General features: G+C 33.4%; 1 protein-coding gene across 1 annotated transcript in view; it reads right to left on the reverse strand.

The window, feature by feature from the left end:
- Window positions 1–2,519: 2,519 nt before the first annotated feature.
- The window catches only part of LOC144978296 (uncharacterized), an 11,503-nt gene continuing 829 nt past the window's right edge, over window positions 2,520–13,193 (reverse strand). Inside the window, exons 2-4 of the mRNA XM_078924152.1 lie at window positions 7,885–8,014; window positions 7,553–7,655; window positions 2,520–3,851 (exon numbers count right to left, since the gene is read on the reverse strand). Of these exons, the coding sequence (XP_078780278.1) occupies window positions 3,573–3,851; window positions 7,553–7,655; window positions 7,885–8,014 (512 nt within the window). The 3' untranslated portion in view covers window positions 2,520–3,572. The remainder of the gene's footprint in view (window positions 3,852–7,552; window positions 7,656–7,884; window positions 8,015–13,193) is intronic.

A 13,193-nucleotide genomic window follows, 5' to 3' on the forward strand; every position in this document is an offset into this window, starting at 1 on the left:
ACTGATTTGCCACTTATAACAGTTGCATAAGTGAGCAATGGATTACAAATGATTTATCTTGCCATTCGTCTCATTGAACAAACCATTTGGAGGTGACAGCCTTCAACAAACAAAGCCATCACTCATTACCCATCGCACCAATGGTCAGTTTACCGGCAAACCTAACAACATGGCCATTGAACCAAGACCATGAACGTGACGATGACACTGACAAGGGATTACAGGTAAATTCTATTGTTCAGATCTCTGTGATGACTATGACGAACAGTTTGACCACCCAACCGATTGGTTGTTGCAATAGACACTAACAGGGGATAGGTAAATGTAAATTCTATTGTTCACACCTCTGTGATGAACGGTACAACCACACACCCTTTTGACCGTCCCATTAGACTAATTTGCATTTTATGAACCACCATTTAAAATGATTGAAGACAACTAAAAAGATCTTTGATGGGGATGGTCATTGTCAAATTTCGTCCACATTCATTAAGTAGCAGGCCGTCCCAATTAAGCGGCTGAGAATTGGAAAGGCTATGACTCTTTATATAGAAAAAAATACTGTTCCCAAGGAATCGTCCCAATAAATCAGCTGTCCCAATACCAGCTTGTACTGCATAATGAAGAGATTATTTACAAGGAAAAGAAATCGTCTCTCAAATAATAAATCCATCCGACTCTTTCGCTCTCATTAAAAGACTCCTGACAGGGCTTAGGTGAAACCAAATTGATCATTTCTGAACAAGAAAACAAAGTCTGTGAAAATGACTCGTGTAGGGGGAATAGAAGAGATATCAGGGCTGTGGATGGATGAAAAGTCCAACGCTCCTTCACCCTACGGGCAATTCCACCCACTACAGAACACTAGATAATTAAAATAAAGTAGCATATGAAGGTATCAAATAAAAACAAGAAAAAAACAGCTAACATTTGCCAATGAGGTATAAATCTACTCTATACTGTAGATTATTTCTGTCATACACAAACAAAACGTCTTTTCATAAATTATGGCCGAACTATTAAGATGACTCTCAACTTGTCAAAATTTTATCAACAGGAGACTTCTTAAGTAACAAATAAAGAAAAAATAGGGAAGGGTCGTCTTAATTCACTGATATTTGAAGTTAAAATTGAAGCAAAGTTTTTTTTATCAATGTTTGGCAATTCTGTTTTATTTGCTGCTGCTGAAAAAGCAGGGGGAACAAATAAAATACCACTTCTGTATTTAACAGCAGATCGTGTAGTATTCCTGTTGAGTTTTGTCCTTGATTTAATTTAAACATAATAATATCAATATTCAAGTCCTGTCTAAGTCTAAATGATATAAGGCTTTGTACATGTATAACAGGCAAGAGACATTAATTCTTAATTTCTTAACACAAATAGAGGCTTGCTTTCCTTTTTTTTTTTATTACTAAAATGCAAATGAAACAAAGTCACAAATACAACAATCAGCACAATCAGTGTACAATATAAAAATAATAATATTTCGGGAGATAAGGATGTGCATGAATCTTTAAAGTGCTCAAATATTTAAAGAACCTGGATTATTATATCATTTTCACCCTGCACTTTGCATACAATGTTGTTTCTTTCCTTAGCAGGGTCGATTCACGGTATAACCAGGGGAAAATTAAAATAATAATGTACATTTTTTCCTGATGACGCAGTGAGGTGAACCTGCTGCGGAAACAATATTGTATGCAAAGAGGTGAAAATACCATAATAAAAATAATAACAAAAACTCTCTTCCTTCATTCTTACAGGAATTTTTTTCTTTTGGGTCCATCAAAAAAAAAAAAAATAAAAAAAAAATAAAAATAAGAGAGACCATGAAGACTCAGGTGTTACCCAAACCACAGTGCTGCAAAGTCAGCACTTGGAGTTAAGTGGGACTTGAACTCGGGTCTTTGGATGGAAGTACAATGCCTTATTCACTCAGACATTTGTGCCCCCATATGCTAGAATTATTCTCTTAAAAATTACCCCTTGATAGGCAGGGTTCAATTATACTCTAACTGGACCAAAAATAGTCAGAGTGAAATCAAAGCCCGCCACTAATGGGTTGATCTATTTGAATCCTATCATCATCTTGTACTTTTGTGATCATGTGGTATGACACGTGGCTTCTGACCTCCATATCCCTGGATCGAGGTAATACAAAAGTTGAGTCATTAGAAAAGGCTCTTTGCTCACATAAATCTCTCGCGATGTTAAGACATAAAACCAGTACCTAACCAGGAAGAAGAGTTGTCTCTTTTGAAAAAAGAAATTATAATAGCGCCTTACAGTCACCAGGTACCGTCATACACGTTAAGTGTTGTTGTGGGCTCAGGACCATTGTAAAGTGATTTAGCACACGAATTGGATAATTTGTTGTTATAAAAGCTTATGATTAATTATCCTGCATATAGTATGTAATAATCAAAATTTTTAAAAACGTGATACAGGCATGCTGCTGATTAGAAAGTAATAACATAAAGATCGAAGATAACATATAATAATAATATGATAAATAATAATAATAATAATGTACTTTATTCATCGAAAAGGAAATTTTTGTACAGACGTATAAAATGCTGACAATGATACATACATAAACATAATATACGTAAATAAATGTGGTAAAGTAAAACTTGGTAGTAGCTATAGTGTAATAGTATTGTAAGCCAAAAGAATAATTACATAGTATAAATTTCAAGGGGCATACAGATTATATAATTTTAAAGATATAAATATCTAGTAAAGTGTATATAGTGCAAGGGATCAATAATATGGAGGATTGACACCAGATGTTGCTTGTGGACGAATATCTCTTAGGATTGCTTGTGTACATACAAACAAATTTATTTCTCATTTAGTCCACAGCAATACAGTAACCAATTCTTAACATTGGCTAAATTTAGTAATAGCTTCCAGTCCAAGGGCTATATTTAGTGTACTGTTACACAGCAAGACTATATATTTAATAATATAACTGCAATTGTTCATCTGATTATACTACAAATTTGGCTGATTTAATCAAAAGAACAATTATGGTGATGCAAATGCAACTATAGCTTTTCTTAATAGCTATGAAAAGATAATAAATTGAACTGGAGACAAAAGCAATCGAAATAAGGGTTTCGCCGTATGATAATACAAGAAAGAAGTAAAAACAAATTTAAAAAGTGATTAAACCAAAATTTAGGGTGATTAGGCTTATAATATTTTGTCTTAAGCATGGTGACAAATAATCATAAGATAATCAAAGCATATTGCTAACTCAGGAGAGTTACATTATTTTTTTTTTAATTTTTATTTTTTAAAATCTTGCATTAAAATTACCTCCCATGCCCAATAAAAAAGAATTTTAAAGCCATTATAGCTCCCTTAAAGAAAGTACAATATCAACTTACAATGAAAGCATTTTAAAGCGTATTGAAACAAATAAAAAATTAAATGAATCAGGAAATGTGCTATAAAAATATATATCAAATTCAGTTATTTATACATTACAGATAAGACTTTGAGACTAAAACTCTAAACTAAGACATCAGCCTTTTGGACTACTAAAAATTCTACAAAACAAATTACAAATTCAAATTCAAATTCTTTATATCTGCTGCATCCAATTCAAACACATTGTTCTTTCCCCTCTCCACCTCAAATCCCAATTTTTCAAGTTCCTCTGATTTGGACTTGAAAGGCACGGGATCTGGAACATTCCCGTCTTCATCCTCGCTGCTGTCGTACTGGTCCAATCCCCTCGTTCTCACAATAGGTCCCCAGTCAGTGTAAAACTCTGTCCCATCAGGGGCTACTTCTTTCTTCTTTTTGAGAATAATCTCTACTTCCCCTTTCTTCTTTATCTGGAAAAAAAATAATAAAAAAGATATAATCATGAAATGTCGAAATTAATCTTGATTACAATGAATGAATTGTGTAACAATTATTTGCTACCCTTCGGTTAAGACTATCATCAATCTAAAAGTACACTTTGCCATATCTGACTTAAAACCAGTTTTCCTACCACTGGTGGGTAAAAAGACGGATTTGAAAAAAAAACCCACCCAAACTCTATGTAGATTTTGCACGTGACTTGAACGTTTTTATATAGTCATCTACAAAAGAAGGTAGACAGTTATTATTTGCTATTATCACATATAAGAGAAACCATATCGGTAAGTGGTATAATATATCTTAAAGAAGTAGACAAACTTTTCTTTCCTTTGATATATCGCATACCTTTATTGACAAAAGTGAAGAGCAGAACCTGACAGCCAAATAATAATAATAATAATAATAATAATAATAATAATAATCTTTATTCATCCATTTTAGAAATTGTAAAAACAGACATGGCAAAGAAAAGAGATGGATTAAAGTATTGACATTAAAAATACACAGAAATCAGCATTAAATAACCTATAAATACCTCAAAATAAATTAAATAAGAGTGTATCTATTATATGCAATATAGTGGATATTATTTATATATATATATATATATATATATATATATATATATATATATATATATATATATATATATATATATATATATAATATATATATATATATATATATATATATATATATATATATATATATATATATATATAATATGTAGCCTTTATAGAATAAAAAGAAATTTAATGATTGTTTTAAGAGTATATTTGGTATCACAATCTAAAATATTTCACTGCAGATGTTTGGAAAATAAAAATAGTGTAGAAATAGATAAGTTAGTGAATACATAATCATTACTCTAAAATTATCTATAAGAATGTAAACCATATCTACAGCTAAGAACACAAAAAGTGAAATAAATAGTACAATAGAGGTTCATAATTCTTGAATATTGAATAACCTGATGATTGTCGAGAGAAAGGAAAGTTTATGTCTTTCGCTCTAATAGATGCTATGATATGTTTATTGAGTTGAGGTTTCTTACAATTTTTATTTTGTTAAATGTTCGGAGACAGCACCTTTCAAAATAAAATGTCAAAATAGTCTATTCTATTAGTATATCTTGATGCTCTTTTAATTGTTCGATTAAAGAGCATTTTATTAGCCATCCTAATGTTCCCCCCCCCCCCCCTCCAGACTGATATACAAAAAGACAACACACTTTCAATGACTGATCTATAAAGCAATGTGCAAAGGCTTGAATCGATTTTAAAACTAGCAAGTTTAGAGAGAAAGTACATACGTTTATTAATTTTAGATTTAATTTGTTTTATATTTCAGATTATAATCTACGACTATTCCTAAATATGTGATTCTGAAACTTGCTCTACTACTTGATCTTTGATTTTTAGTGGGTGATGGATGGTTTTTGATTTTTTAAAGTCTATAACTAACTCTTTTGTTTTACCTACATTTAAGTCTAAACAATTTATATCACACCAAGAGACAAAAGATTCAATTTCTTCAAAATAAGCTGTTTCATTGTTATCTACTATAAGGTCCTGTCGAGAAGTGTCATCGCAAATTTTATAATTGGAACATTTTCGGGATGGGTACACCGTGAAAAGTACTGGTGACAGTCCACAACCTTGGGGAGCACCGGTATTGGTAGTGATGTTGCATGAATTGTTTAGTACTACTTTCACCAATTAGTTACAGTCTTTTAAAAATTCTAAGATCCATGCAACAATGAATTTATTCAATCTCAGATCTAACAATTTTGCGATCCTAATATAGCCATTCTTTTAGTTCTCTGCCATCATTTTGTCATTGAAGAATTGAAAGGTAGTGCAAAGCAGTCCTAGGTTTTTTTTATTCTATTAGGGTTAGCTTGAGGTCCGAGGATTTTTTTTCCATAAGGGTTAGCTATAGGTCTTGGTATAGGTCCTAGGGTGTTTGTTTTTCCTATTACTATAAGGGTTAGTTAAAGGTACTAGGTTTTATTTTTTCTTATGGTTAGTTATAGGAATACTTGAGTTGTTTTCCCTTAGCTCAAGGAGCTTACAGAAGGTCTCCCCTGGATCTTCTAAATCCCTTTGAGTATACAAGTACTCAGTCCATCTAGGCAGTAAGTAAAAAAAAGAAATTTTAAAAAATTGAGCTTTTATATAGTGCAATATCCACTAAACGTGCTCAAAGCGCTTTACAAGGGGTCCCTGGCCAACAGCAACACTTAACATGTAGGACGGGACATGATGCCTGTTAGGCGATATTATATTTTTTTCAGACAGAGACAACACTGTTAACGGCCAGGTACTCATTTTACACCAGAGTACGGTGAGAGAATGTGAGTAAAGAGCCTTTTCCAAGGACTCAACTATGAGCCGAGCGAAGCTCGAACCCATGAACTTCTGATCAGAAAGCGAGTGTCATGCTACAAGACCACATAGCCGCACAGTAACCCAATAGTTATGTCCTACAATACACTACTACACAGGAATTGGCCACTGTCATTTTGGCAAATGAGACACAAAAATGAAATCAAACAAAACAAAGTCCAAGCAAACCTATTTTATCTCAGTAATTAATAGACACAGAGGATACATATTGCCTCAGCGTATGAACTCTACAGTTCTACGAGACAGCAAAGTTTGTATTTATTATATCAGAGGCGGCGTTCAGATGACGAGGGAAAATATTTATGACAAATGTGTGATATTTATATTGAGAGAAAAGAAAGTCACTGTCATAATCATAGTCATCAATCTTTTTTGTAGAAACGAAATACAAATTAATCCATTATAAGATAGAAAATGAAAGGCATGAAAGATTTTTGTCAGAAAGGCACAAAATCGAACATTATAAGGTGAATAGAATAAGAATAAGACCAAAGAGATGTCTTGCTCAAAATTACAGAAATAATATCAGAAGGGCGTAGTGAAAACCAGAAACATCACTAAAAGGCATATGAGTGGTCTCTTCTCTTGTATGACTGTAAATACTGGATAATTAATAAGGAATGTGAAATCCAATAAAGTGTTGACTCAGGCTAGCACAAAAGCAACCGTAGTCAAGTTAATTACAGAAGGACAGATTTACAGAAAAAAAAATGAAAAAAAAAATTAGAAGGAAAAGAAGTAGAGAAAGACAAAGAATGGCACATGTAAAAAGCTGCAACAGGTGGGTGCCTTGAGAGATGATGAGGATTTCTTGAAGAGGGCTGATGAAACAGATCTGGCCGTGATTAATAAGATAAACACAATTTGATGATTTAATATCATTACTTTCATTAACATTATCGTTGGTGCATCCAATCAATTGTTAGTATCTAGTTAAGTTAACTTGCTAAATAAACATTTTACACTAAATGAACACCTAGGATGGAAAAGCTTAATCAGTGATACCTATCCATTGTGGGATGAGGACTGAAGAGAAGAAATGAGTACCTCCATTTACACTGATCATATTTATTTCTAACATGGAATTCATACTTTTCAGTATGCAAAATTCAAAATTAATTTCCAATGGTGAAGATTGTGTAGTTTTTGGGTTTTTTTTTTAAATAAAAAGACATATAAGTAACCTGTTACGATAGGAATTTGACAAAGATTTAAAATAAGAAAAGCACAAATATTCCTTTTTTATAAAGAAGATATTTTACCTGCCAGCTATAACCTTCAATTTCATAGGGAAGTCTTACGATATTCAATTTGTACTTCTTTGTTTTCTTATTCACCATAACCTCAGCTTCAAGGTTAAATGACCTGGTAATATAAATGGAAAATAAATATATCAAGTCATAATGGAAGCGAGACAATGTTAGAATATCTGCTTACATATAGAACCATTATTATTATTATTATCATCATCATCATTCTTCTTCTTCTTATCATTGTCATAATTACTATTATCATTATCATCATCATCATCATCATCATCATCATCATCATTGTTAACATCACACTAAAGCTAATGGGATGTAAAGTAACTCACTGCTTAAAGAATGATATGTCGACTTTGCCATTTTTGGCATAATGAGTATCACCATTTGGCTTGTCAGGAATCAGCTTTTCCGTGAAGACAGTCACAATGACAACAGACTCTGATTTGCAGTTTACTTCAACTGGTACAAGAATCAACAAAATGCAGCTAACAGTGAGTGAGTTAATAAAAATAAAATTAAATTAAATAACCAAATAAAAAAATCAAAAAAATCAAACCCCTGACTTTGAGAGCAATGATCAGATTGTGCAATCATCCACTGCTAGATAACCTGGAAAACCAGAATGGTGATAAGGTAAAAACATTTAGTATTATTTAGATGGAGAGTAATTGTTTGGTGATAATTTACAAGAGAGTACAAGAGACATGAGTGCATTAAGCAGATCAGTAAGATAATGCTCCGTCCTTGGAAAGGGCACATTACTCAAATTTTCTCACTATTGTCAGGTGTAAAACGAGTATTTGACTGACAATATCATTGTCAATATTTTAAAAACATGTAATTATGCACTTAGATGATAAGTCTAATCCTACATGTAGAGAGTCAGGGTAGGGTTTGGTTTGAAATTTTTGTAAAAGATTTTGGTTGATGAAGCTATAAAGGGTAATAACAGTGATGATAGTAGTAGCGGTGGTAGTTGTAGTAGTAGTTGTGGTAGTAATAGCAGTAGTAGTCATAGTAGAAGGACATTTTGACTACCATCACATACTAGTAGACAACAAACAAGGTTTTTCGGTAGGGTAGATCATGTAAGACCCAATTCATCAATATTTTAGAACAAAAGCGTTAGATGAAAGAAAACAAATACAAGATTTACTAGTACTTGATTATTCAACAGCCTTCTATACCGTACCACACAAATGACTTCTTCCAACAATTGGAAAACCACAAAATAAGCAACAGGAAACTTGATAAATCGGTTTTACTAGAACCTCACAGATCACAACTAGCACATAAACTATAACTTGTTTAAAGATTGACTGTGTGATCAGACTCAAAAGGTGGGGCGGGACTGGATAACAAGTTTTATAAATGCAAGTGCGATATCTGGAGTTCCTCAGGGAACTGTATCAGAGCCACTTAACTTCCACCAGGCCTCATCGCATTGATAAATGGAATAACTACCACAGGACATAATTGACACTGAAGACCCCATATCATGTCAATGTGTAGGGCCAGGTGATGAATGAAGAACTGGATTCACAAGGATGTGAGATGTGTAATGGATTTAAATAATTTGATATAAATTTATGCGGTGATGGAAACATTGCGCTTTTTGCATTATACGGACTTGAAGTTAATCTTGAACAATAATTAGGAAGTGACAATTGGCATGCAATGAGTCCATGATAACTATAGCACAGAATCATCAACTACAACAGAATCAAATTGGAACTTTTTATGATTTTGTGGTAATTTTACTCAAGTCTTGATTTTGGTTCTAGTTCTAGCCTGTTGTTCTCAATTGTCAGTCAGATCTGTTTTTGTCTTCCACTTGAACATGATCTGAATGTTGAATATAACATGAACTCTAAATGATTTAAATTCATTCAAGTAGTAAGGTTCTCAGGGTGTAGAAAACAGACTACATGGAGTATTTAGCAAAATGAATGCCTTTAGTTGATTGCCGTGGGGGTCGAGTAGTGTAAGCGTGCGCACGTTTGTGTGTGTGTGTGTGTGTGTGTGTGGGATAAACTTAGTATTTTTGAGTGTGTGGTGACAATGGTGGTAATTAGTAAAAAAGGGGAGGGGGGGTGGATTGATTTCAACTTGTAAAGTACCTATTGGCTTATTGTCCCAAACAAACTTTCACAGCCATGTCATGACACCAGGTTAGGAAGATTTTTGGGGGGACAAAATCAATAAAAATATATAATTTTAGGTATACGTGTAGTTTTATAATTCCCTGATAACTGGCAAAATATCAAATAAATATCCATTGAAAATTGACATCAAAATCATAAATCTTTGAGATTAGGCATCAAAAATGTCAAATTGGTATTTTTGCTCCGGTTACAATAAGAATTGCTTTGGACTGCAAAACTGTCGTTTACATATTGAATACCCACGCAAATTTACCAAGGCTCCATGACAATTGCTGACTTTGTAAGAGTTGACAGTCCAGCAACTCTGATGACTCTTGCCATTGGATGCTACAAAATAAGTTGTCCTATTCCCACCAAAATTGGCTTCATTATTTTTCTTTTGCATCATAAAACATCTGGCTAACAAAACAGAGGAAAACTAATTTTGCTCGGCAAGGACCACTTCTTTCCGAAAGTATTATATTTTCCAAGCCCAAGTGAGAGCAGCGGTTTCAGATTATTTATATCCGGATATCTATCTGTTGTTTTTAAAAAATTAGGGTTAGTACCATTTTGAGGCAAATTCTTTACTAAGGACCGTACCAAAGGCCTCCCCTTTTCTTTTCTGGATCAATCTCAAAATATATATTTAGTGAAATGCACTTTCAGAAAATCACATTCCCTGCTGATTGGAGTAATTTTCCCTTAGTTTGCATAGCAACCGGTCGCAACACTGGATTTTGAATAGTTTTATTTTTATCTTCTGGAGAGGGGAAGAAAAAGGCGGCATTGTAAAAACATGTATTTTTAAAATCAAGAATGGGGAAGGGGCTACCGATTCTCCAGTCAATTTTTTTCACAATCATTATTATTAACATGTGTTAACACTATGACATGTAGAGTCTTCCAATACTTGGGTTCATCAAACCTAAAAGATAGGTGGTAGCATGTGAAATCACTTATATGTCATATGAGAAAAAATATTTTTTATTCCAATTACCATGCTTTCCCCCTCTATTGTTATTTCATTTGAAACATTGATTATGCATTTGAATTAGGATCACAATGGAGATAAAAACACTAGCTATCCTTTCATCATAGTCCATAACTGTATTCGAGATTAAAGGCAGGGTGTTCCAATTCGGACACCCAAAATGGCTCTCTCAGCTCAATGACTTCTAATGGCCACACATCGAGAGTAATTGTGCAAATGAACACAGGTGTCAAATAATGACATACGACATGATCACATTTGATTTTCGTGTTTCAAGTACTCCCCATTGATGAAATATTACAACAAACTCGGAGATTACATTGAAAGATTTAAAAAAAAAATAAATAAAAATAACTGATTTTTTTCAAAGATGAATATCGGATAATGGCTAAAAAAAAAGTCTGATATGTTGGAAAAGACGGATTTCTGCCAAAAAGCAGAAAATTAAGAGCACTGAAATTTTTTTTGGTAAAATACTTGTCCATTATCAGACTTTATTTGTGTGTTTGGCCTTGATTTATGGGACCTAGTTACTACTTCCAAATCGGGCACAGTTATTCCACTTCTGACAACCTGTTTGTGCCAATTCAACACCCAGTTGTGCCAAATTCAGACACCGTTTTGACAAATTAGACAAGTGCAACTAATTTTTCTTATTTTGAGCTAAGATGGATGTCAAACGAGCTAACCTTTACGATCAGGGTGGACTGATCTGATAATAGTCAAATTTAAAGGTGGTTTCTTTAGAAATTTAAGCATTAAAAAGAACGGGAAAGGATTAATGATTACGTGAAAATATATTGATTAGACAATCTCAAGAACATATGATATTATTATAAATACTTTTTGTTTTGTAAAAGAGTACGATATTGGATGCTGTACGAGAGGAGACTTCACTCTTAATAATAAATAATCAATTAGTAAAAACTTTTAGAATTAAAATTGACAACAAATACAAAAGGACAAAACAGAGCAAATCAAAAAGGTCATATTTGAATTGCAGCAAGCCTGTGTCTGAATTGGAACAACTGGGTGATTTGGTGGCAAACGTTTACAATATATTCATGTTTTAATAAATAAATCGAGAAAAGAGAAATTGATATACTTCGTTTTTGGGACCAGATAATGTTTGACCGCCAAATTAAAAAATAATTAGAAAACTCTTTTTTAATTGTGTGAATTTATACTGCAAATGTTGCTGTTTTACATTGCTACTACTAAGATGCTTTGAATTCATGAGAAACTCATACCTGATCTTCCGACCGAGATGCTCGTACCTGATCTTCCGAGTGAACAATGATTTATTTACAGAAGTGGCAATTTGGACCCGAGTCTGAATTGCTTCCCGTGGTAATTCGGACACAATGTGCCTGCGCAATCACTGGAATTGTCGGAAGTGGAAGCTGGGCCGAAAGTGAAGCGTGGTAAGGTGGGGGGAAGCTGCTTGTTCTCAGTTGTCAATCGGTAGGAGGGTGAGTGAGCGAGCAAGTCATGTTTCAGAACTCCCGAAGATGAATATACCTTCAAAAGCGGTGATCTATTATCCCCCTTTGTCTTACTTTTTCTTGGGTACTTTTTAATTGTAATTCTAGAACTTTTTACTATCCAATTTCTCCCTTTTTACTGGCGCTGATATGACAAATGTGTTGCAAGCGCCTTAAAAACAAAAAACAAAACAAAAAACAAACAAACTTATAATATAGATCTAAATATTCGTGGTCTTTGGAAGATTACAATTGTAGTAGCTATTGACAAATGTTAACAATCAATTTGCACTCGCATAGATAAAAGAGTGTCTTTGTGTAATGATTGGAAGATTTATTTGATTTGCCATGAGCATGTTGCAAAAGATACATGCATGACATATCTACATTATATATTTTGCCATTTGTGGCCGCGAAAAAGTGCAGGGAAAGGAGAAAAATATGACTTTGGGCATTGAGCGTTTCATTTAAAAGGCAGCATGGGTCGGGCTTCGACAAAAGGCATTATCTTAATTCTTTTTTAATTAAAAAAATATGCTGTTTTATTTCTAAAAATTATAATAGAGGCGATTCTTGGCAGCAAACCATGCAATAGAGCCCCGCCACTGGGGTAGGGGCAGAGTACTAATATACGTCTAATATTAATATTATTAGATAATATACTGGACTAGGTGCCTATTAATAAAATAAGCACTGGTTGAATACAAAGAGAAAATGATAGAGATGTTAATGGGGGTAACCCACAAATGACCGAGGCGCTGGACACAGGGGAGAACATGGTGATACGAGATCAAAAAGAAAAAGACGCCGGCTCTTAGGTTGTGGAAATTGTTGTTGGGGGAGGGGGGGAGTGTGTGTGTGTGTGTGATTATTCTGTTTTTAATTACTTAGAGATACTCAGGAGTGTGTGTGTGTGTTTAGGAAGACCAATAAGCTTTCTATAACTGCAAATGGAATAGTAACTGAGAGTTTCACTAATGATACTATTATGATTGCAGTATTCTGAATCAAAGAGC

The sequence above is a fragment of the Berghia stephanieae genome, chromosome 8 (assembly GCF_034508935.2).
Source record: "Berghia stephanieae isolate SIO BIC M18660-M18661 chromosome 8, UCSD_Bste_1.3, whole genome shotgun sequence".
In the NCBI taxonomy this organism is placed as follows: Eukaryota; Metazoa; Mollusca; class Gastropoda; order Nudibranchia; family Aeolidiidae; genus Berghia; species Berghia stephanieae.